This window comes from Penicillium hordei, assembly GCF_028827395.1.
Source record: "Penicillium hordei strain IBT 12815 chromosome Unknown utg000005l_segment0_segment0, whole genome shotgun sequence".
Taxonomy (NCBI): domain Eukaryota; kingdom Fungi; phylum Ascomycota; class Eurotiomycetes; order Eurotiales; family Aspergillaceae; genus Penicillium; species Penicillium hordei.
In genome coordinates, this window is record NW_026623146.1 from 1,315,079 (window position 1) to 1,338,570 (window position 23,492).

Consider the following 23,492-nt stretch of genomic DNA (forward strand, 5'->3'; position numbering starts at 1 on the left):
AATTGGCAAATAGGAACTTCAGCTCTCGAAATATAACCTTGGAAGTAGTAACTTCACATCATGACACACTGGGCCTTCTGACATTGCTCTAGATAGCTGACATCAGCACCTCCAGGATTAGCAAACTCCCCAGGTCTGCGCTTGAGTCCCTCGATCTTGATGTCTTGTTCTCCTTCAGCATGCCACCATCGCAGGTGCTGTAGCTTGACACCGTGGATGTCTTGGACGTTCATGTCCCACTTGCCACCGCTGACTGCAACCGCGATGTTGCTCTCTGGGAAATGGAACTCAGGAAGGTATATTTCGGTAGGGGCATTTGCGGTTGTTGCCCCTTTGGCTGTCAGCGATAGAGTAAATGCACAATTCTTGAGATCGAAAACATGACTATCTAACTTCCCGCTCACGTATGTTGGACTCGGGCGGAGGTATGCCTCTGCAGCGCGATAACCTTGCTGCTCTCGGAGAGATGGCTGGGAGCGGTCACTGGAGATCGAAGGGGTTGATAAAGCACCCTTGAGATTACGAGGTCCAACATTTGGCTCTGCTCCGCTACTCTGGCTTTCGGAGTAGGCCGGGGAATGGGTATCAAGAGGCCGTGTGTTGGATCCTGCTGGCAGTTCTAGATCGTCACGAGAATAAATAGACAGGTCCTCCCCGTTCCATTGGTCACCCCATCCGTGGTCATTCTACGGTTTGTCAATATCATTCATGATTTGAGGGGCAAAGATACCTACCTGTGTGACATATACCCACAGAGTGAAGCCATTGGACGTACTGCCCTCCAGTGCAAAATGATTTGCATCCATGGCGCTGGTTTGGCTACTATAGTCACCGGTCTTGTATGCATTCTTGTCGTCCATGTCATACGGAATTCCAATCTCAGTAAATACCACCGGATGATTGCCCATGTAATTCCGGCTTTCATCGCGGAGGAACTTGAGCTGGTCACGCAAACAGTTGCGAATAGCCGTCTCGCCAACCTTAAGCGCAAAGGCAGGGGTGAGGTACTTGCCCCGGAGAACCCCAATGACATCCACATTGTAGAGTCGGTTCCTGCAGGAGTCAGTACACCGACATTTAATTAAAAAAACCTTCACCCAATCTCACCAATGCTTTGTCAAAAGAGTTAACCCATCATAGAAATGAACCGCATGGACCATGTTCGGGTCGTCGTCAGCAGTGCCTTTGACATCTGGCGGTACCTCCATCACAGGCGGCTGGCAAAACATTATTGCATCGGACCAAATTCCTCGAATGGCATTTTTATATTCTCGGTAATGATCCAAGAAATACGAGTTGGTGAATTTCTCATAGTCAAGTGGCGCGCCCGTCTTGGGGTTCTTTGAGAAGTAATCCTTCTGTAGAAGAGTGTCTGTAGACGGGTCCCAAACCCCATGCTGAGCCCAAATGCATTCTCCAAGTTTCCACCCAGGGTCACGTTGCCAGCCATATTTGCTGTCATCATGGTCAGCTGGCAACCAGGCTATCTCACCTGCCGGGTCCACCAGAGTTGTGCCAGTCTTATAAGGTCCGAAGTTTCCAAACGCCCATGTTGTTTGCTCGCAGGCCTTGCCTGAGCCAGTGAGCATTGCTTGGAATGCTGTCGGTGAAGTACCAAGTTGAAGTTGCTGCTCCGGTGGAATTACTGAAATGTCCTGCACACCAATAATGCCGCGATGAGGCTCATTCATGCTTTCCCAGCCAATGATAACTTCGCCATCGAGATCACCCGCTTCATGAATTCTCCGTGCCAAATATGCACACGCATCAATAAAGTGGTTTTGGAGATAATCTTGAATGTTAATCCCATCAATAACTGCCTTAGGAGCAAAGTCCCGTCCAGCCCAAAATAAAGTAAACATGGTTTGACAAACCAGTCTAGTATAATTTGTGCTCCAGATCATCTTGGGAAACTCTGCGGGGATATCGTATGTGTTTTGAACCAAGGCGGCTTCCGTGTTCTTGAAGGTTTTAGGGTTTAGTCCTGCTGCATAGAGCGTCCACATCGGTGCCCCAGATCCCCCTGAGAACCTAGACCACTAAGAGGGGGTTAGTTAGCATGAGGGTTGTAAGTTCTTTGCTGGGGCGATTCACATAAACTTACCACATCCTGATGCGGGTCCATAAAGACCCAGAAATCGTATTGTTTAGCTATCCGGAGGACTTCTATGGTGAATTCAACCCACTCATGGTCGTAAACTCCCGGTCCCGCATGCTCGATGGCTTCCCAAGTAAAGATGTACCTGATAGTGTTATAACCCCATTTCCGAAGGCGTTTGAAATGAATATGGGCATCCTCCAGTGGAAAAGGCCGTCCAACGAATGAGATATTGTCCGCGTCAAAGAATTTGTCGGCGATGTATGTGGGGATGTCGGGTGTCTTTGGGTATTTCGCTTCGCCCGCAACGTTTATCCCCCTTAGTGTAATCTCCCGGTTGTGGGGGTCTCGAAAAGATTGTCCCTCGACTTTCAGGCGCAGAGGGGCCATAGTTGCCCCAGTGGTACCGAAGGTCAAAGTTGAACGAGATCGTAGTGCCGCGCGCGGGATGCTTCAGGGTGAGCAAGTCAAGAAACGAAGTATGCAAAGTTCACAGCTCGCGGGAAGTAGGTATCTTGAGACAGGCAACGACTTTCTGATTAACTCGACTAGCAGTATTGAAATAGCTTGCGAACGAGCCTTGGCAACCTTTTACGAAGGTCACTAGTGCCGAGCTGCCCGATATCTTCGTCCAAATCACTAGAACACGTGATTCTGACCACTCCCAGAAGCCTCGCAGAAGATCCTGACTCTCTCGAATTGTTCTTCGTTCTCAGCACGTCCACCGTGAGATCTCCAAGGTAAATTCCTTTCTTCTATTTACCGATTCAAACCTTCAAGCTAACGGCAAGCTCATTGCCAGCTCGAACCATCAGTGTCCACATTCGATAACGATAAGAAGTGACGTATCGCGAGCTAGCCGACCGGCTTTGCTCCACCAAGACGGTTTCTCCCCGCTGCCTTTGCACAACGGGAATAATGTCGAGCAAAGCGGCATTGAAAGCCGTGCGAGCAGCTTTGGAATCGCAAGATTACCAAGCTGCTGCTGCAAAAGCAAAGGAGCTTGTCAAGAATGACCCGAATAATTACCACGCGTATGATGATTCCTGATTCTGTAAGGAACGTGGCTAATTTGGTTTTTTTTCTCTAAGGAATGTCTTCCTCGGTCTCGCCTGCGATCGATTAAATAAGAACCATGACGCGGAGAATGCCTATCATGCTGCGTTAGGTATCAACCCCAGCGATAGAACTGCTTGGCAGGGCTTGATCTCCCTGTACGAGAAACAGGGTGGCTGTGACCATGCTGGTTATCACAAGGCAGTCATTGCCCTTGGAAAGATATTCGCCGAGAAGTATGCCTTGATTCCTTTGTAATTCCTGTAGGAAGGACATAGTGCTAATAACTTCTAGCGACGAGAAGGAACGCTGCCAAGATCTGATCAACAAGTACACAAAGACAATGAAGAACAAGGGGACCCTAGCCCAACACAAGCATGCATTGGAACTCCAGATACCGGGCTCACCTCTGTATGACTTCCTTGAGGGCCGGTTACCTCGTCCATCCCAAACATACCAGCGATTGATCGAAATCACCGAGCGCCAGGAAAGAGAGTTTATCAATCGTGAGATTGGAGAGCGCAGAACACGTCTTGGTGCTCGCATCGAACAAGTCACCCAGGAAGTTCGCAGGGAAGCTGCTAACAAGAGCCGATTGGACCAATTTTATCAAGGAATGATTGATTGGACCAACGACGATACGGAACGTCGTCAGTACGAGGAGAAGTTGTTTCAGCGTGCATATGAAGAACTTGGATTTCTGCCTGACGCCGAGAAGGAGGGGAAGAGAGCGGCTGTTTTTAAGGCAGCACATGACATGGTGATCATCAAACATCCATTCGAACCCGCATGGAAGGTTTTCCTGGGGTGGCTGGACGTTCAGGATTTCTCCCAGTATGATGTGGGGCACCTGCGCGAGTACATTGAGTTCTTCCCAGAATCTGGACTCTCGCAGGTCCTCAAAGGATTTTTATTGAGCGGACTATCGCCATTTCCCAATGACCCTTCGGACGAAACAAAAGACAAAGATGGCAAGGATAGCAGGGAAATCACAGCTACACAGCCTGGTAACGAAATTGATGATGGGGAAACTGCTCCTCAAGACCCTCTCGTCCTTATGGTCACGGGCTTGGATTCCGCTCGAGATTCAATTATTGCCCACCGTATCATGGCAAATGTCTACCTCTCTTTCGAAGAGTATGAGAGCGTGGTCAATGTTGCTCGTAAGGGGTTGATGTACATTGAGAAGTTGGTGAAGTACAGTGGTGTCAAGATCCCCAACACCGTTGATTCCCTGAACAATGCACTTGCCAATGCCATGATCTATTATCAATCCCCCCGATATCACCCGGATGCGAAGAAGATCTTTGAGGGCATCCTCGAACGGAACCCAACCTCCTCCAATTGCCTGCTTGGGATTGGTTTGATTTTGAAAGAGGATCAAGACTACGCAGAAGCTGTTGACTTCCTGCGGCGATCACTTGAACGCGATCCTGCTAATCTCAAGATTCGCGGAGAGCTTGCTTGGTGTGAAGCATTGAGCGGCGACCTTGAAGGTGGCCTAGTCAGTCTTCAGGCTGCGCATGAGGACCTGAAAGAAGCTCAACCCGACAACAGGGAGTTCAAATCCGAGCTTCTTTACCGCATTGGTTACTGCCAGTGGGAGCTTGATCCGTCCGCAGCTGCGCGCAAAGATCGGAGTGGTGCTTATGCTAGTCTCTTTGCTTCCATCCAGGCGAATATGAACTTCGCTCCAGCATACACCATCCTTGGCTTCTACTACGCAGACTACAAGAAGGATAAGGCCAGAGCTCGCAGATGCTTCCACAAGGCATTTGAACTGTCAGCCTCTGAGATCGAAGCCGCCGAGCGTCTTGCCAGGGGCTTTGCCGACTCGAAGGAATGGGACCTTGTTGAAGCAGTTGCGCAGCGGGTGGTTGACTCCGGCAAGGCTAGGCCTTCCCCTGGTTCAAAGCGCCGAGGGTTCAGCTGGCCATATGCGGCATTGGGGTCGGTTCAGGTTAACAAACAACAATATAGCAAAAGTGTTGTGTCCTTCCAAGCAGCGCTTCGACTCGCGCCAACAGATTACCACTCATGGGTCGGTCTTGCCGAAAGCTATCACCACTCTGGTCGATATAACGCCGCCACCAAGGCCTTTGAGCAAGCAGAACTATTGGAACCAGCGCTCTCAGATAAAGACAAGGAACATGTATGGTTTGCAAGGTATATGCTGGCAAACGTCAGGCGGGAGCTTGGCCAGTATGACGACGCCATCGCTGCCTACGAAGATGTCCTGAAATCCCGGCCTGGTGACATTGGTGTGACTCTCGCGCTTCTTCAGACCCTGACTGAGAGTTCGGCGAAGAGCCTTGGCCAAGGTCTCTTCAATGATGCGGCAGAGCTCGCATACCAAGCTATTTCGGTGGCCAGCTCGCTGGCGCAGATCAAAAGCGACATCTTCAACCTGTGGAAGGCTGTAGGCGATGCCTTCTCCAACTTCTCCTACATGAAGGCCAAGACTGGAAAGCTGTCTGCTTCCAGCTGCAAGGCTTTACTGGCGGTCGAACTCGACCCTATGGCCCTTGATGTCATGACCGATATTGATGGCGTCGGAACTGATTGGCTCGCAGCCAATGAAAGTGAAGAGTCAATGCCATCTGAGTTCTACGTTCACCTGTCCATAATCGCTTTTAAACGTGCACTCCACGCTTCCGTGCATGACGTTCACTCCCAAGCAGTTGCCTGGTACAACCTTGGTTGGGCTGAATATTTGGCCTATTGCAATGTGCAGCTGGACTCGACCAAGAAAGGCAAGAAGTCTCGCAAGTTCATCAAAGCAGCCATGCGCTGCTTCAAGAGAGCAATCGAATTAGAGGCGGGAAATGCCGATTTCTGGAACGCATTGGGTGTCGTCACTGCAATCATGAGTCCGAAGGTCTCGCAGCATGCGTTCGTCCGAAGTTTGCATTTGAATGAACGCAATGCACAAGTCTGGACAAATCTCGGAGCACTCTACCTCCTTTATGAAGAAGGCCACATATCATACAAGACCTTCTTGCGAGCGCAGGCCACTGACCCAGACTATTCACCGGCTTGGGTGGGCCAAGGCTTCGTTTCACTTCATGTTGGCGAGACACAGGAGGCGAGGGGTTATTTCGAGCATGCCTTTGATATCTCAAACTCGTCCGATATTCTCACTAAGCGCCAGTTCAGCCTGACCCACTTTGATCATCTCAATGATGCCTCATCCTCTAACGTGGCCGAACTCATTCAGCCATTCTTCGCACTGCACCAACTCTGCATCCAAGATCCGTCAAACTTGCCGTTTGTCCATCTTTCCGCCCTGTTGGCAGAGAGAATGGGCGAGACTGCAGATGCCGAGTCTGGATTGCAGGTTGTCTGTTCAGGCATGGAAGACGAATTCGAAAAGACCGAGTCACCAGCTTCTCTTTCGAGGTATGCCCAAGCAAACGCAGATATGGCTCGTGTCCTGCTTGCACGCCACTCTTATGAAGCGGCGGCCGAGAAGGCCGAGCTCGCGCTCTCTCTCTCTGGGGAGGAAGACGCGGAGAAATTCGACCCCGAAGCCTGCAAGAAGCTTCGTCTGTCTGCGCACCTGACCGCTGGTCTAGCACATTACAACCTGAAGTCTATGGACCAAGCCATCGATATGTTCCGCGACGCCCTCGAAGAAGCAGAGAATGCTCCGGATGTTGTCTGCCTTCTTGCCCAGGTCCTGTGGGCCAAGGGTGGTGAGGAGAACCGGTCTGTTGCTCGCGAGCAACTGCTCGACTGCGTGATGAATCACCCTAGCCATATCGGAGCAGTCACCCTTATGGGTGCCATCGCTCTTCTCGATGCGGACCGGGACGCCATTGAAGCAGTTGAATCAGACCTCAATAGCATGATCTCGCGTGATGACATCGATGTCCACGACCGAGCGAAAATCATCAAACTTCTGAGTGCCATCTCAGCAATGGGACTCAACGATAATGCAGCCGTCCCCGAAAGCGTCCGGCGTCTTGGCGATGCCACTACTGCTGTAATGCTTACACCCGGCCAATCTGCCGGATGGATGGAATTGTCGGCAGCGTCGCGAAACCCGTACCCAGCCGCCATGACTATCAAACGCGCTCTACGGAGCGTGCCTCCTTACGGTAATCTTAGGGCCGAGGAGCTCAGCCAAGCCTACGCGCAAACTGGCAAGGTCGGTGACGCTTTCCGAGCGATCATGATTGCCCCATGGAAACGTACTGGGTGGGAGGAACTGAATCATAATGTACCTACCCGGAACATGTGGACACGCTGCACTGGCCATAAATTGGAGGATTCGGACGATGAGAAACCTTTCCTGGCATGGAAGCGCTGTACAGGCCACGGACCGGAGTAATCGGACCATGAGGTAACTACCCTGCTACACAAGCGCTATACAAGCGCGGGGGCTGGGTGAACTCGACGCACAGTGTATCTACTTTTTAACTGCACATCAGCTTTTAGCGAATGAACATGACAATATCAGATTCAACACAAGAAATGTATTCATGATAAATTAAGAGAAATGCAAATCCCATACCTTAATAATAAAATGCGTAATAAAAGAACCACACTCCGCCGGCTGTTTAGCCAATTGAGTCCGCGATGACTTCTGTTCTCATTCTCTCTCAACACCTGCCGTCTTCTCTAGCAACCTAGCCTTCCTACCATCCCTCCACGGTTTATCCAAAGCCTCAATCTTGCCACCGAGCAAAGTAACAGACCCCGGAGAAAGCAGCACCATACCTCTCGCAACAGATGGATTACGGAGCAATAGCTTCGCCCCAATAGCAAGTTTCTCCAACGCTATCCCATCAATACGTTGCATTTCAACACCCACAGCCATAGTCCCTGCTACATCCTGAAGAATCAGCCGGTGCGGCCCATACCCACTGTTCCCCGACGCACTCGCAGCACCGTTCGCAGGGTTATTATTTGCGCGGTTGTTTTCTGACGCCTCAGGGTCCTCGCCTACAGCTATTGTGCGCACTATTTCGCGACCATGGATGGCCTCGCCGCGCTCAACACGTTCAATCGCTTCGATCTGGCTCCATAGACTCGTGCCAATGTCCTCGATATCTAGCACTTGCACGGGGATTGAGCCTTGCAGCCGTCGTTCTTGGACTGTCGGGTCGTGAATGTCGACTGGTAGCACGCAGGATCTGTGTTTGGAGAGTGATTCTTGGATATCAGAGGCGAGCAGACGGAATATAGCCGTCTTTGCGAGAGCCGAGGGGGGGATATTGCGTTGTGCTGTGTTGGATGACGATAGGAAGGCATTGAGCCAGGGTTGGGCGACTGAGAGGGATTTTGTGCTTAGTATTTGGGCTGCAATTTGATCGGGACTAGTCATGGTGTGTTGGATTCCCTTAGGATCATATTGGCGCGTATGGTAAACCAAAGAGAAGCTTGGAAGTTGGGAAAGCTCTCAACGCGAAAACCAAAGCACAGACCACCGCTTAAAGCAATTGACCTGGCCCGACGCTCTCACCTCCGACAACTCCGATACACCTCCCTTAAAAACCTACCATAATGTCGACTCTATCATCTCCACGTCCGTCCATTGCCTCCTCTCGAGCCCACTCCCCGGGCCCGGCCTCCTCCCGCCCATCACTCGATGCCTCGAACACCAATGTCAGCGGGGGGCTCAGCGCCGCATCTACCCCATCCACCGCACGAGCTCTCTCCCCCTCACTCCATTTGCGACGCAATCGCAGCGCCCTGCGAGACTACTACAACCTCAAACCTCCTGGAGCAGACACATCTGCCTCCCGAGACCCATCTCGCTCCCGGAGTGTGCCGCGGAACACAGATGCAGGAGATATCTCCGACCCAACCGCTCTAGGATCAGGAACGGAGCTCGACAGTGCAGACTTCGACCCGCAGCGGTATGTCGAGCATCTCTTGTCATCGTCGTCCCTATCTACGGTGCTCAAGGCTGAGAATACATTGGTTGGGGATATCCGCACTCTCGACGGAGAGCGGAAGGCGCTGGTCTACGATAACTACTCGAAGTTGATCCGCGCTGTGGAGACAATTGGGAAAATGCGGCGTAGTATGGATGATCGCGGTGCGCCGTTGACTATGACGAAAACGCTTGGTCCGGCTATTGCTTTTGTTGCTGAGACTGCTGGTGGGCTCATTAAGGAAGGTGAGGAGCAGCGCCGCCGAATGAAGGAAGCGAAACAGGAAGACGAAGCTTCAACTCAGAAGCGCGAGAAGGATACTGTTCGGTGGGTGCTTGCTGCACCGCAGAGATTGGAGAAGCTCGTGGCGGAGGATAAACAAGAGGATGCGGAGAAAGACTGGAAAGAGATTCAGCATTTACTCGACGCTTGGGGTGATGTTAAGGGGGTTGCTGAGATTCGGGGAGGGTGTGAGAAAGTCATGAACAGGGAACGTCACGATGGCTGAACACCTCCTTACACACCTTTCTTCGGCCATAATCCATGTGGTTGGAGCTCCTCGGCAATGGACTGCTGCTGAAGTGAGCTATCACTTCTGGCTGAACCAACAGCTGCGGCCATGAATGAGCTGGCTCATTCATGAAAATAAATCGTTCCCGATCTATGCAAGACATGATCAATCGATACCTGCCTCCAGCCAGTCCTAGCGAACACCCCACGAAATCACCGCTGCCTCGGCTTCTGGGAATGCCTTGGGCATACAGCTTACCCTCTCTATGGCCCGGAAACACATCAAGTATCATAAATATGTAGATAACTGCGTTCAGAGATACCCACTACAGCATAACATTAATCGTCAATCATATCCCCATCAGTCATAAACAAACCCCAACAAGCCATAATTCCACCTATTTCCCCTCAAGCACCTCCCGACTCGAATACATACTCGCCTTGAGCCCATACTCATTCTTAGAGTTAATCTCCAGATGAGTAAACGCATCAGGCTTGTAGTAAACAGACCGAGGCCCCTTCCCAACAAGCCCAATATCAACCAACTTACTGACAACCCGCTTAACATCCTCAACATCCCCAAAATCATCCGTGTAAACACAAATCAAACGACTCTCTCCACCCCCACCGTCAGTAGCAACTTTCGCCGCATTCCCAAGCTCCCCCTTCTCCATCGCCCTAACAACTCCTCCCCAAAGCTCATCAACCTGATCCGCAGTCGGAAAAAGCATCCACTTCCCACTGGTAACACCAGTCTCCCTCGCGAGATCAAGGATACTCTTCTCAAGCTTCTTCCGCATCGGATTCAATTTACGAGTCAAGGAAGCCGTAGTCTTCGCGCCAGATTTATCATGCGCCTCGCGCAAAACCGCACTCTCATTCTCGTACTCCTGAAGAATCTCCCTGCCTTTTCGAAGCAGGGTGGGAACATCCCCATCCCCATTCTGGTTGGAGGGCATGTGCGGATTGAACATCCAGATCCAGGGGCCTACGTCCGCGGCTTCTGTTGCTGAGGGCGGAAGACGCGATAAAAAGCGAGCTATAGGCTCGGTCTTCCCGCGCTGGTTGCGTGGTACTATGCCTGGTTCTGGGGATGCATCGTCCATTGATATGTCTGATGATGTGGCCGTTGCGCGTGTCGGCGGCGCGCGCAGTTGCTGCTGGATGGTTGATAGCAGCTTCTGGTGGGTTTCTACCCAGAATGGCTCTGGGTCGTATGATGAGACATATGCTTCCAATTGGGTCTTTTCATCGTCGTCGCCTGGTATGAATTAGATGGGGTTCTTGGGGTGGACTGGGGTATTTGATGGGGTTACCGTAGAAGCTTGATTCGTCGGATAATATTTCATCGGCTGCTGTAGTTGATGTCATTGTTTAGGTGGCACTGGGGACAAAAATATGATGCTCCGGTGGTTCTTGTTGGGATGTAGTTGGAGATGGGAAGTTAAATAGAGGTGGGCGCGATCTGATAAACAACCCGTATTTGAATTTCCCGACTGCACCCTCAATTACTTTACTAATCCACCAATATATGAACGTTTCATGGAGATATCTTTGTTTGGAGTTAATGGCAAATTTATGCAGTGATGCAGTGGTTCTTTCAGGCAATAAGGATGTTCTACGCAGGCGTTGCTCGTTGCTATAGCATCGCAGTCCCTGGAAATATCCTAACATAAACTCATTTATATTAATACTTACCTTTCTACCCTGGATATTGGCCCTAGCTTACTCGGCCCCAGTAATACCTGGCCACACTTGGTCTACGAATTTGACCAGATCCGCTTTCAATTCATCAGGCTGCTCTAGTGCCGCGAAATGACCACCCTGTAGGAAACCAGCGTCAGTCTCAAACCTCATTTCTTGTTTAACTGCCGCATTGCATACCTTCTGGTGCTGCTCCCAGAACACCAAGTCTCCAGTGGTTTCAACCCACGAGCGCGGCAGCGGAGCAAGTTCCATAGGAAAAGACGAAAATCCAAATGGCTTGTGGATATACCAACGGGGGTCATTGGAAGTTGGAACCGGCGGCGAAGGGTAGTTCTATTCATTCCCATCAGATGTCTTCTCGTGGAGGACGAGGATCATTGGAGGAAACTCACTTGTCGATAAGCATAGATCGCTCGGGGGAACGTCTCCGTAAGCCAGTACAAGGTGACAGACTCCAAAATATCCTCTGGGGCAAGCGGCTCGTCAACCCATTCCAGGAATTTCTCTCCAATCCTGCGGGTGTCAGTTTTGCAGTTCTTGTCGACTACACTTTGCTTTGCGCGGCTTACCACGCTAGTAGAGCCATAGGGCTTGATGACAAAACGTGCCCAATCGTGCTGGGTCGAGTGCCTTGCTCAGTCGCATAGCCTGCACCCGTAGTAATAAAGTTCATCATTCTTTCGATGCCTTTTATCTCAAAGGCATTCAGATGGTCGTCCGTCATTCCGTCCGGCTTTCTCATGAAAACCACGTTGACTAGATAATATTGGCATTCAAGTCATCGGATATTCTTTATGAAAGTACTCACCGTGTACAGCTATATCGCAACTTGTCAGAAAAAGCTCAATCCAAGAAGTATGCATATCATGAGTGTTCCATACCTTTGCAGCTCTCATGATCCACACCCAAGTGTCTGGCAATCCGACTTCCAATGTCACCTCCCTGGGCAACATATCCGCTTTCAAAACCGAGACCTTTCATCAGTTGATCACATACACGAGCAGTTTCACCTGTCCCAAAGTCTCTATCCAGTGGGGGTCCAGAAGAAAACGTGTAACCCGGCAATGAAGGTACAATCAAGTGATAAGGCAAGGTTTCCGGCGTGTACTCCTTTCGGAACTTTTGTAGTATAGGTAAAAACTCGAGGAAGCTCCCTATGATACAACAAGTCAGTCTTCATTTATTGGTTATTTACTTGTCATGGGATCAAGGGAAAGATATAGACCTACCAGGCCATCCGTGCAATAACAAGATAGGAACGGCATCCTTCCTTTCCGAGAACAACCCTACAAAATGAATCGTAAGACCCTCGATCTGGGTCGTATACTGAGGGAAACTATTGATTCGATCCTCGGAAGATTTCCTAGTGTGACATTTTAGCCCTGTGTCCAAGATCATATGCATTGCATTGTAGTGCACATGCACGGTGCGCTGAAGTATCATTACCAGTGGTAAGACCCCAGCCACTGATCCCTCATGGCTACTAGCCAATCTGTAGTGACACCATAGCGACCGTCCGTTCGAGAATTTTCGTAAGTAGTCGGTGCCAATTTCGCTAACTTTATCAACGTCTCGAGCTCGACGAGTTTGGCTTCGGGGATGATGGCCTTGAATGGTGTGAGCGAAGCCGTGGCCGTCGAGGGCGGGGTACTGAATGGCAATGACATTGTGAAGTCAATGACCTTTACCTTGGATGCTGCGTATGTTGTTCGATGCACTTTATTATAGGGCACTGTGGTCAGGCAACCGTCCGTCGTCATGTGCGGGGTTCCTACCCTCGGGATTTGATGCTTACAAACTCTTTTTCTGGATTGGGACACCGCTGGGTTGAACTTGGGAGGACATTGATTCAAGGTCAAGTGGGATTAAGGTCAAGGGGACTAAATAGGACAAACTAATCAAGCCTTTGAACAACATGTATATGTCGGATATACATCCAATGTCTTCGCCCTGACTCAGGTAAATAATATGAATTTGCATAATTGTATATTTCAACCTTTGTATAGGTTCAACACAGTAGGGTAGAAATTCTATCCGAAAAAGACCTATTATCCACTACCAACCCCTAGCTTTCATAGCCAAGGTAAGCTTTCGATAGCTTTTCGCGAACCCACTATTCTCTCATCAGTTATCACACCGGTACTAGATATATTATATTACTTACCCCACCTGCCTTAAAGGGCTCTTTGCATGCAGGTCTATCGTCCGAAATATAATTTGGTAGAACGGACACTGTTGTATCATAGTCGACCCCAAAGAAGAAGGGAATGGAGTAACGTTCTTGTCCGGTCAAGTTTGTCACGCGATGAATAGTCGACTTGAACTTTTTATTCGTCCTAAACCAGTCAGCATACACTCTCGTGAAGGATCGAACCAATCTTACCAAATTGACAAGCAATCTGCAATGTTGACAACCAGTGTTCCCGGCAATGGTGGTGCCAGTATCCACTCGCCACTGTGACTCAAGACTTGCAGCCCCGGGACACTACCCTGGGAGAGGATAGTAAAGCATTCAAAATCCTAGCAGTAGACCAGTAAATCAGTCTTTCGGTATCTTCTTCTGGAGTTCGGTTAATTGTTTACCGTATGAGCCCCAAGCCCTTCACGGACTTCCTCCTTCACAGGCTGAGGTGGGTAATGCATCATCCGAGACGCGACACCTGGGTTCGTGGTCATCGAATCGAAGTGCCCTTCGGGCAATTTCAAAGCGAGGGCGAATATTCTCATCAGCTTCCGACAGAGTCCTAACATCATAGCGCAATATTCAATATAGGTCTCTGTGAAGCCTGGAAGTATATCTTGACTAGGCCATTGATTGTCTCCATACAACCCATAGGGATCATGGGGAAGAGGGTCATCTTTCGATTTCTGAGGATCCATTGCAGTTTCGTATCCGATGTCGAATGCTTCAGAGAGAGCACTGACTGCATCTTTCTCGGCAATTGGATCATCGTCGGTCCCTGTGGATTTCTCACCCCCTAGGGGGCTGTAACCGTGGAATTTCTAGTATACCTTAGTATATCCTTGCTTTGTTCAAGTTTGCCGACGTACAGGAGAGTTCCCAATATAGAACTTCATCTTTTGCTCCTCGGGGAGATCGAAAAGTCGCTTTGCGGAACTGTGTATGCCATTGATTTTGTCCTCTGGGATCCCATGGTTCTGAACAGGCATATTAATATCTGATGAAGCTCGAGAGTACGATAAAAGCCGCTTACCTTGATGTAAAAGAAGCCAACCTGAGTACAAGCATCATAGATTGATTGAGCAAGTTTCCGTCGCTCATCGAAATTTGGACTATCCAAATATGAGAGATCGATAATCGGGATATTCTTACAGTCGGCCAGCTGTGAGCTCTCAGTCTTTGACTCGGTCATTGTTGTATGGTGCTTCTGAGAGAGATGGAGGAACTGCCACTTTATATCTCGCGGGGTAGATCCCGTTATCTTCACCAACCACGAATCGCCGATTGTACAACTGCTTTCCCGACTCTAATAGAAATATTAATATAGACCAACTTTGCACTTCGTTGACTGATATTTATGCATTTTATCTTCTATCTCAGATGTATCCTGAAGCATATCTTAATCAACCTTGCTAAAGTATTCGCATCACGATAAACGCCTTCTAGGGCTCATTCCAACGCATATATGATCAACCATTCCAATATTTTAAACTGAAGCTTCGGGAGCTTCGGGCCCAGGCAAGGTATCCAACCAACGCCAGGAAATCACGGCCTGGATGAGGCAAGTAATAGCTGCCCAGGGTGAGTAAATTGAACAATAAGATATTAGACTGGGTGACTCACCTAGTGCCACAGTCATATAAAAGAAGCCAACTAATTCAAATAACGAGCCGGTCAACAAAGGCCCAAGCATCATACCGAGACTAAATCCGACTTCGGTCATGGAAAAGACTCGCAGGTTGCTTCTGTTGGCCTCGAACATATGCGCGTCTTTGGCTTCCATGTCCTTGACAACATCTATATTGAAAAAAAAGTCACACATGTTAGCGAGGGGTGCACAACACAAAATAAAAAAGAATCACTCACAGGCCAGTTGCACGGCTCCTACACCGCGCACAAGAGGTAGAATACTACCCAAAGCAATTAAACTGCTGGTAAAGACCGACTTTCCAGCGGTATCTCCTCCGGCCCATGGGAAGTGGGGGTCTCCGGGAATCCCCAGAAGTAAGATTAGAGGGATCATCGCAAGCCAACCGAAAACGGTAGGTCCCCGTATTCCAATTCGATCACGAAGCCATCCGGATGGGCCACTGAGGACGATATTCGGGACTTGGAGACAGAAGAACATCATACTAATGAGCAAACTCTTCCAACCGAATGCTTCTCTCAGGTGAACCGGGAGAGTGTTGTTGATGCCGGACATGAGAGAGGAGACAACAACAACGTTGGCCAATGCAGTCAAAACACGTGGATCGGAGAGCATAACTCTGTAGTATTCATGTTTGAGATCGTGCTTGTTCTCCGCTCTACAATCGTCTGGCTTGGCGATAGACGGTGCATCAGAGAGTAGAGCAGTCGATTCTTCTGGGCCCCCGTCATTGTTGAGAACCGACTTGCCTGCAGCTTTTGGAGATTTGAGTCCAGGCTCAATCATAACCAGACGGGCAACGATATCCAAGACAAGTACGACCAAGGGAAGTGACCAGGCGATCCAGTAGCCAAATAACTGAAGCATTGCGCCACTCACTGTTGGTCCGCCAACCATTCCTGCAGTTACAAATGACATGGCCATCCCCATCGACTGTCCGAGATTTTTCTTATCCACATTGTTTGCCAAAAGAGCAAATCCAACCACCCAAGTGGCGGCACCCGCCATGGATTGCAGGATGCGACCAACGAAGAGTATCCAAACTGTCCACGATGATTAGCTTCCAAAAGTTGTGATCAAGGTTAAAGGTGTTCATACCACATGGGGCAAGAGCAATCATAAGAGTCCCCACAAAACATCCTGCCAGGGCGATCAATAGTGGTTTCTTTTGGCTCGAAGTCTTCTCGGCAAGGTGAGCGACAATCGGAGCAGAGACGAGACCAATGAAACCATGTGTGGTGAGCAATGCTGTGGTGTACGTCTGAGTTTGTGATGGATCAAGATGCAGTCGTTCTTCAAGCATATAACTCAAGATCGGAGTAAGAAACCCATAGAGAAATGTCTCTAATGGATTGTTAGTGTGACTCAGATGTGAAAAAAGGTGTTCAGTAAATGAAACAGCCAGACATACCTGCGAATAAGGCAACTGTGATGGACGAAACCACCAGCAGTCGAGATGAACGCCATTTATAGCCCCATGGCTTTGTATCGTCCATTTTAATATATTCAGTGCTTGACAAGAGACGAAAGAAAAAGTGGGGGCAGAGAAGAAATTAGTTAAGTAGTTCTTAGGCGGTAGGACCCCATATGGGATACCATTGCATTAAGCTAGCTGGAGATTAAAATGATTGTTTCTTTAGTTACCTTGATTTTCTCGTTCTCGTGTCGTTAGCGGCTTTTTATTGGCAATGAGTCAATTCAGATCGCCCTCCCGTTTAAGCTGAACATCGTGATCGACGCATCAAATGTACCTTCAATGCACTCTGATGCATCTTCAACGCATCTACATCTACTACTACAAGAAAGACAATACAGAAATATCAACTTGTGTGTCATACTTAAGAGTTCACGCCCTTTGCTGCAGATCCGAAGTCTTATGTACATACTGCACGCGCACACTCCCTGCACCAGTGTCCCGAATGGAACTTCAAGACCTTACGTGACATTCGTATTTCGATCAAGATTGATCTACTTACCCCATGAGTCTAAAGCTATTACAAAAATCTGCCAATGTGCCTACGGAGTAGTCGAATATAGTCCGTCGGTAACCGTCGGAACTCCCGTTCTTGTGTCCCCATTACGACTATGTACGCAGATAGTAGAATTTGCATGCCAGGACCCTTTTATCGGACGTTGTTAAAGGGCTGAATGTTTCACAGGGTTAAAAAAATGGGGCCATGCAATGCAGTGAAACAATGGCTCGAGGGATAAGACACGGGCGTAAGACGGGCATGCGTGAGACCGATCTCATTGCTGCACGTAGCCAACGAGGACGTATACCAGCCGCTCTTCACATATGCTGTAGGACCGTATTGTTGTATTCAATATTATCTACTCCCTAACTAATGTCTACTTTCTCCGGAGTAACTCCGCAAAGTGTAATTACTCCAACATGGCATCCTAGTAGGAACTATATATAGCGACGACATTGTCGTATGTGACTCTACGAAATTACTATGGATAGTAGGCTTTATTGGTTGGATACTCCGAACTCGGCATTACCACTCCATAACTGTACATATAAAACGCCAACTGTACATATTCAGTCCATATCCAAACTAGACTCCGTACTGTAGAAACATCCTTGACTTCAAAGTGGATTCTCACCGCCCCACTATGTGATTTTTGACTCCGAAGCCTATCGATGTAACAATGCGAGAGTAACTGGATCGTCAAACGGTCCCATCTCCTTCAGTGCATTATCAGAGTGAAAATAGTGTGTCACGCAACCCGGATATTTGATAGGCCCCATCTGCCGTCATCTTGTCGGGCATATCCAGACGCCACATTCCGGCCCTCCGGAGTCGACGACTAAACTCCGAGACTTGCAAGGTCTAGAATCATTCCAAACTCGGACTAGATCAAAATGACAAGCATTCAACACCCTCAGTCAGCGACTACGGTCTTTCTAGACCAGCCACCCAGTTGTTTGGAGTTCTGCCCCGAGGTCCCAGACCATTTCATCGTGGGCACCTACCTTCTATCAGAGAACAAAACAGGAGATGGAGAAATCAAGCAGTCAAAAACTGGGAGTCTACAACTATGGAAACTAGACCCTTTTAGCAAAACATTGTAAGCCAACCACAATAAATCATATTCCTTCACAGTCAGCCAGAGAACGAGTACAATACCCTCATAACGAAGCCACTAACAGCTCTTAGATCCCAAATCCAAAGAATTGCCGTCCCATACGCAGTCTTTGACCTGCACTTCCACCCAAGACACAAGAATCTATTCGCAATTGCAAGCAGCGTGGGTTCAGTGTCTTTATTCCAAGTCTCTACCACCGGAGACGCATCCGCAAGCCCAAGCATCACCCAACTATGGACGAAGCAAGTACACGAAGACCCATCAATCCCAGCACTCTTCCTCGCCTGGGCACCGCAAAACTGGTTCCCCAGTCCCGAAGCAGATGGCTTCGCCGTCACATTCTCAGATAGCTGGACAGCCGTCTTCGGGACAGAGGGCGATATCCGCCAAGAGGAAAGTCTAGAAGAATGGGGCACATATGAAGCCAAACAGATGATCGAAGTCTGGTTTGTTGCACTGTCAACAAGCAAGGGAACCCCAGATGCTGAGACGCAGAACCCATCCGCGATCCCGTTCATGTTCACGGGTAATGACTTCGGCTCACTGCACACGCGCCGATTCGATAATACCGCCGCATTGGAAGATCCAGACGAGCATGTCTCGCCCATGCTACTAGAGCATGATGATCGAGCTCGCCACCACACTGCTGGTGTCACTGCTATCTTGCCTCTTGATGTTCCCTTGGTTGATGATGCCCCGGTTCTTCTGACGGGATGCTATGACGAGAGTCTTCGTGTGTATCATGCTACCCGGAGGGGAGAGGTTCTCGCTGAAGAAGGTCTTGATGGTGGGGTTTGGCGACTACAGTTGCTGAATACGACGAGGATTCTGGTCTCAGATGACCCGTCGAATGTATCTGAGATCCACTTTTTGGTGCTGGCGAGCTGCATGCATGCTGGGACGAGGCTTGTACGGATTACGTGCAAGCATGAAGATGGGGCTCCGAATTGGGGGATCGAGGTTCTGGCGAAGTTTACCGAGCATGAGAGTATGAATTATGCCAGTGGCGTGTGGGAGGGTGCACAGGAAACAACTGAGTCTTCTGAGATTTTGTGCGTCTCAAGCAGTTTCTATGATCGCAGGCTCTGTGTTTGGACTGTTGATCTATAAGCAAATAAAAAAAAAGCCATGCCGATTTGGAAGTCCCTCCAGATGCTGAGGCCTTAACATGTGCGAGTTCAGGTAGTCTACGCCCGGGCGTTGGCTGAAATGCTACTGGAAATTCGTAAGCCGGAATTATTCTAACATGATTGTGGTCATGAACACGCTAGAGAAAGCAGATGCATAAGCAACAGGTATACAAGTACATCCGCGCCCGAAGACAAGAAAAAAGCATATCCGAAGAAAATATATCGTTCCAATTGATCCATTGAGCGTTTAATTAGACAATAGTCTCCAGCTCGCGAGCATAACCCAAGGCATTCTCAATAACGGTGCCGCTAGCCACTAGGATATCCTTCTCAGACCTAGCAGTCGCCTCGGGCTCAACAGGGAAGTATATGCGGCCGTCTCGGAGGATCCAGCCGCGCTGCTTGGCAAATTCGATCACTGCACCTTCAGACTCGAGGAAGAGGAGGTTCTTGGCGTTGGAAATGGGGAGAGAGGGGTATGCCTTCTCTGAGCAACCTGCGATTTCATTGCGGATAGTGCCGACGAGAACCTATAAAGCTTCTGATTAGTATCTTTGCCAACCGATATATTAAATTGCGAACTAAGCACGCATGCAACTTACATTCGAAAACAGACCAAAGTCTTCCGATGGAACACGCTCGGACTTCGTCTCTCTCCACACCTTGTCGTAGCTTCCCTCCATCAAGTTGCGCTCCAGCTCAACGGGGTACTTGATGCACGCATCATCCTCAACGCGACCACCCTTCAAACTCGCCTCTTCCACCAATCCCTCTAGCACTGTGTGGAAGTTGGCACTGTCGCCCATGCTCAAGAGAAGAAGCAGATACAGTCCTGTAATCTTGCTGCGTTGGCTAGTGCTGAAGTCGACTTCCGAAGAGCTCTGCCCGGGCAGACCGGCATGTCTCTCAAGATCGTAAAAAGGCTGCAGTTGCTGGTAGTACCGTGTGAATAGCTGGGCATCGGTCTGGCGGATGGAGGCGAGTGCTCCGAGTTCAAGGACTTGGCGCGCAAGGACGACAAGCTGGGGAGGTGTGGAGGAAGTCGGAATCAGAGCATTTTGCAAAAGAAGAGTTCGCTTGGCACGGCTGAGGAGGTCGTTGGCGGCATCGAACTGTTTGCGCTCGATAGCACCGTGGAGCTCTGACACAAGGGACTGTAGATCGGACATGGCGGAGGTTGTGTGGGTTCAGGACAATGCTGAAAGGTACTAAGGCAGCCTAACTGGATTATGCCGAGGGCAGTAATTGAAACGGCGGAGACAATAGAGGGTTCGAGTTTTGGTTGATGATTGTTGGTGACATTCCGATGCTCATGACGGAGCTGCAGTAGGCGGTCAGCTTGTCGTCACGTGTGGGCACTTTAATAATCGCTGATCTGGATGTTGACCCTTTTACTACTACCACAAGCAAGGCTATTTAATTTTTGTTTGCTTGTTGGATTATTAATGAACCACAGAATGACTCAGTGTCTGCAATAGCCATATATTACTCAAATTTATATGTCTACACATGGTCATCTGACAATGCCAATTTCACAAGTGTACGGAACAAGGGTGTGCCTAGCCCTGTCACCGGATCCCACCCTTCGGTGGCATCCCAGCTGGCATTCCGTACCTGAGCATCGCCTAGATTCCGCTGACAGCCCGTGGAGCTGCCCAGAACAATATCCGTGAGCCCTGTTTGCCCATGGCTATAAAGCCATGGGTTCAGGAACCCCATCCGAGGTTTACCCTGCGCAATAAGGGCAGAGTTGAGCCGAGAAACGATACCTGCAACCACTGGTGTTGAAGCACTGTACGCCGTCAGTTCATTGTTCTCTCTGAAAATCTGCCAAAGACAAACCTTGTACCGCCGACCGAGATCCACTCGCCGTGGTCTCGAACGATGAAATTGGCGGCTTGGGCTGATACATTCGGATACCCTCTTCCCGTAGCATTGTACAGTCCATTCCATCGACTTCCAAGATGACGAAGGTAGCCTTTCACTGCCTGGTCCTGGTATTGGGGACGAGCGAAAACCTCTGAAAACCCACCTCCAGAAAAGGAAACCGCTCTTTCGGGATTGATGCCGTATGTTCCACCCACAGCTGTAACAAATGGACAGGAAGCTGGATATCCGGGGAGAAATCTGGTTTGATTTGTCCCGTCGTTTCTCACACAGGAACTTCCCGGACCAGAATCTCCGCTACCAAAAAGTATTGAAACTCCCCGAGCACCGAGCTGGGCAAATAGGCTGCAAGTTGCGTTTAAATACGACGGTGGAAGACTCTGTTCGTTTTCTCCGTACGAATTGGAAATCACCGCGGGGAGCTCTTCATCTGGGAGATTCAAGAGGTAATGTAGCTGTTCAAGATATGGCTCATTTGATGATTCGGTAGTGTCTGGATGAGTTATCTCGGGGACAATAGGACCGCGCCCCCCGGTACTATAAAATGTTGCTAGCACTTCATCCGCCAGCGGGATTGAGTACTGTACATCTAGATTTGCCTCGACACTATCGGACATGGAGTGTTGATCATCCTGGCCGCCGTTGATTGAGACGACACTGAAGTTTGCGTCTGTGTGGCTTTGGGCGTAATGACGCAGAAAATCATCAAAATCAGCGTGGCGAGCATATTGTTCTAGGAAACCAGATATCCCCAGCCGATTCCGCCATTCGGGTCTGGTGGTTGTGTTATCAATTTTATACAGGTCCCGAAGGCAGTCTGGTATGATAGTTATATCGCACCCAGCGGCTAACTGCTCGGATGTCACTGTCTTCGGTTTGAAAGTGAAGCTTCTTTGAGGTACAAGGTTGCCGAATAGAGTTGTAGGCTGAATCAATTGAATGTGGGGATGTAAGGCCCTGGGCACGGAATAGCCAAGAGTTCGAATGGCGATGCTTTGCTTGTCTTGTTGATAGAAGTAGAAAAACTTTGTTTTTAGCAGCTGCTCGGCCTGGGAAATTGGAACTGTGAACGAGATCCAATGGCCTTCTAAGTTGATAGAACTGGCTGGAACATTTTCTGACCGTAGCCATGCGATAATCCGGTCTGAAATGGCAGGAGATGGACTCAAGAATTGCTTCACTTCGTCTCTGTTCATATGTTGACTATAGCTCGCGTGGCCCGGGGTTGAGAGATCTATGACCTTTTGCTCGAACTCTCCGGCATTATGCTGGGTGATCGCTAGTCGGAATTTTATAAGTTTGGAGGCCGACGGTGTATCCCCTCTCGACCAGCCATCCGGTACCATGTCTAGCTGTTCAACCTGCTGGTGACTGGAATCAACGGCGATCGTCAACTGGATATAGCATACCACAAGGACCAGAGCCTGGAGAAACGGAAATTGAAGTCTCATTTTGTTATTAAATTCTTGCTAAACTAGCATGGCGAATAAATGCCACGCTGGAGCAACCAGACTGTGTAAATATATCTCTTTCTAGACGAATGGGAAGGAAATGTATCGACATCCACAAAGAGACCCAGTTGCCATCTAGTAAGTGACCACAACTATCCGAGCTAGGTATTAAAAGGATATGTGTGACGTCGATCCCAAGTATGAATACAACAGTGCGACGTTTCACACCAATATGATAGTCACCGAGATCTGCCAACTACCGAGCCGACGTTCACTTGTATAAACTAGGATAAATATTCTCATCACTACCAGTATTCTCATCACTACCAGTATACCCGGGCAGGTGCATCTAGACGCATGACAGAATTGTGGACTGTTGCTCCAGATACGCCGGTGTGCCTGTAGAGGGCACAGGATATATTGAAATCGATATATGTCTAAATTCTGAATGGAGATAGGTATACATTTGTTAACTTTAAAATGAATACAAACATCAGATCGTTTCCAATTTGAATGCGATCATGCAAGTTGCGGTTGATTATTGCTCTCACCAATAATAAGAATCGTCCATCGAGAGAAACTACCCGTCTACGTACTACTACCTAAGGCATACATCATTTTTATACTCGGTACAGGGGTTATATGTTTCTGTTTGGCTCTCTGCGAGTTAGATTCCGTGATGTGTATTAGCCCGGATACAGGGAGCTTCTTAGCTAGGACGACCTCGTGCACGGTATCATTTGGGTAGCTTCGAAGTGCTTGTACAACTAAGCAACACCTTACGTTACAATAGTTTAGTCCAGTGCTCACGCTGTATAACCTCCTATGCACAAAAAGGAGTATACTCATCC

General features: G+C 49.1%; 11 protein-coding genes across 11 annotated transcripts; 3 read left to right on the forward strand and 8 right to left on the reverse strand.

Annotated features, from left to right (window-relative positions):
• Nucleotides 1-53: 53 nt before the first annotated feature.
• Nucleotides 54-2,488, reverse strand: N7537_009450 (sterylglucosidase 1; the record flags this gene model as incomplete). The annotated part of the gene is made up of 4 exons (XM_056900504.1): nucleotides 54-686; nucleotides 735-1,053; nucleotides 1,108-2,039; nucleotides 2,105-2,488. 4 exons carry the CDS (start codon nucleotides 2,486-2,488, stop codon nucleotides 54-56), a joined length of 2,268 nt encoding a protein of 755 aa, XP_056749172.1.
• Nucleotides 2,489-3,016: 528 nt separating this feature from the next.
• On the forward strand, nucleotides 3,017-7,487 carry N7537_009451 (SKI complex subunit tetratricopeptide repeat protein SKI3; the record flags this gene model as incomplete). Its single annotated transcript, XM_056900505.1, has 3 exons — nucleotides 3,017-3,132; nucleotides 3,190-3,390; nucleotides 3,449-7,487. The coding sequence occupies 3 exons, from the start codon at nucleotides 3,017-3,019 to the stop codon at nucleotides 7,485-7,487; spliced, it is 4,356 nt and encodes a 1,451-aa protein (XP_056749173.1).
• Nucleotides 7,488-7,748: 261 nt separating this feature from the next.
• On the reverse strand, nucleotides 7,749-8,483 carry N7537_009452 (OB fold domain-containing protein; the record flags this gene model as incomplete). Its single annotated transcript, XM_056900506.1, has 1 exon — nucleotides 7,749-8,483. The coding sequence occupies one exon, from the start codon at nucleotides 8,481-8,483 to the stop codon at nucleotides 7,749-7,751; it is 735 nt and encodes a 244-aa protein (XP_056749174.1).
• A 179-nt stretch (nucleotides 8,484-8,662) lies between these two features.
• Nucleotides 8,663-9,544, forward strand: N7537_009453 (COG1/VPS51 family protein; the record flags this gene model as incomplete). The annotated part of the gene is made up of 1 exon (XM_056900507.1): nucleotides 8,663-9,544. One exon carries the CDS (start codon nucleotides 8,663-8,665, stop codon nucleotides 9,542-9,544), a length of 882 nt encoding a protein of 293 aa, XP_056749175.1.
• A 400-nt stretch (nucleotides 9,545-9,944) lies between these two features.
• On the reverse strand, nucleotides 9,945-10,917 carry N7537_009454 (DUF1917 domain-containing protein; the record flags this gene model as incomplete). The annotated part of the gene is made up of 2 exons (XM_056900508.1): nucleotides 9,945-10,807; nucleotides 10,863-10,917. 2 exons carry the CDS (start codon nucleotides 10,915-10,917, stop codon nucleotides 9,945-9,947), a joined length of 918 nt encoding a protein of 305 aa, XP_056749176.1.
• A 354-nt stretch (nucleotides 10,918-11,271) lies between these two features.
• Nucleotides 11,272-12,920, reverse strand: N7537_009455 (epoxide hydrolase family protein; the record flags this gene model as incomplete). The annotated part of the gene is made up of 8 exons (XM_056900509.1): nucleotides 11,272-11,370; nucleotides 11,431-11,586; nucleotides 11,646-11,766; nucleotides 11,823-12,009; nucleotides 12,062-12,070; nucleotides 12,135-12,407; nucleotides 12,483-12,616; nucleotides 12,700-12,920. 8 exons carry the CDS (start codon nucleotides 12,918-12,920, stop codon nucleotides 11,272-11,274), a joined length of 1,200 nt encoding a protein of 399 aa, XP_056749177.1.
• A 398-nt stretch (nucleotides 12,921-13,318) lies between these two features.
• N7537_009456 (isopenicillin N synthase family dioxygenase) lies at nucleotides 13,319-14,627 on the reverse strand (the record flags this gene model as incomplete). Its single annotated transcript, XM_056900510.1, has 6 exons — nucleotides 13,319-13,366; nucleotides 13,418-13,589; nucleotides 13,637-13,773; nucleotides 13,837-14,256; nucleotides 14,305-14,412; nucleotides 14,469-14,627. The coding sequence occupies 6 exons, from the start codon at nucleotides 14,625-14,627 to the stop codon at nucleotides 13,319-13,321; spliced, it is 1,044 nt and encodes a 347-aa protein (XP_056749178.1).
• A 294-nt stretch (nucleotides 14,628-14,921) lies between these two features.
• On the reverse strand, nucleotides 14,922-16,590 carry N7537_009457 (MFS transporter; the record flags this gene model as incomplete). The annotated part of the gene is made up of 5 exons (XM_056900511.1): nucleotides 16,495-16,590; nucleotides 16,182-16,427; nucleotides 15,302-16,126; nucleotides 15,059-15,232; nucleotides 14,922-15,007 (listed from the first exon to the last, which is right to left on the reverse strand). The coding sequence occupies exons 1-5, from the start codon at nucleotides 16,577-16,579 to the stop codon at nucleotides 14,922-14,924; spliced, it is 1,416 nt and encodes a 471-aa protein (XP_056749179.1). The 5' UTR covers nucleotides 16,580-16,590.
• Nucleotides 16,591-17,949: 1,359 nt separating this feature from the next.
• Nucleotides 17,950-19,283, forward strand: N7537_009458 (uncharacterized protein; the record flags this gene model as incomplete). The annotated part of the gene is made up of 2 exons (XM_056900512.1): nucleotides 17,950-18,155; nucleotides 18,245-19,283. 2 exons carry the CDS (start codon nucleotides 17,950-17,952, stop codon nucleotides 19,281-19,283), a joined length of 1,245 nt encoding a protein of 414 aa, XP_056749180.1.
• Nucleotides 19,284-19,554: 271 nt separating this feature from the next.
• rpnL (proteasome regulatory particle lid subunit rpnL) lies at nucleotides 19,555-20,472 on the reverse strand (the record flags this gene model as incomplete). Its single annotated transcript, XM_056900513.1, has 2 exons — nucleotides 19,555-19,833; nucleotides 19,906-20,472. The coding sequence occupies 2 exons, from the start codon at nucleotides 20,470-20,472 to the stop codon at nucleotides 19,555-19,557; spliced, it is 846 nt and encodes a 281-aa protein (XP_056749181.1).
• A 58-nt stretch (nucleotides 20,473-20,530) lies between these two features.
• Nucleotides 20,531-22,641, reverse strand: N7537_009460 (S53 family peptidase; the record flags this gene model as incomplete). The annotated part of the gene is made up of 3 exons (XM_056900514.1): nucleotides 20,531-20,678; nucleotides 20,811-21,095; nucleotides 21,146-22,641. The coding sequence occupies 3 exons, from the start codon at nucleotides 22,639-22,641 to the stop codon at nucleotides 20,531-20,533; spliced, it is 1,929 nt and encodes a 642-aa protein (XP_056749182.1).
• Between the last annotated feature and the right edge of the window lie 851 nt (nucleotides 22,642-23,492).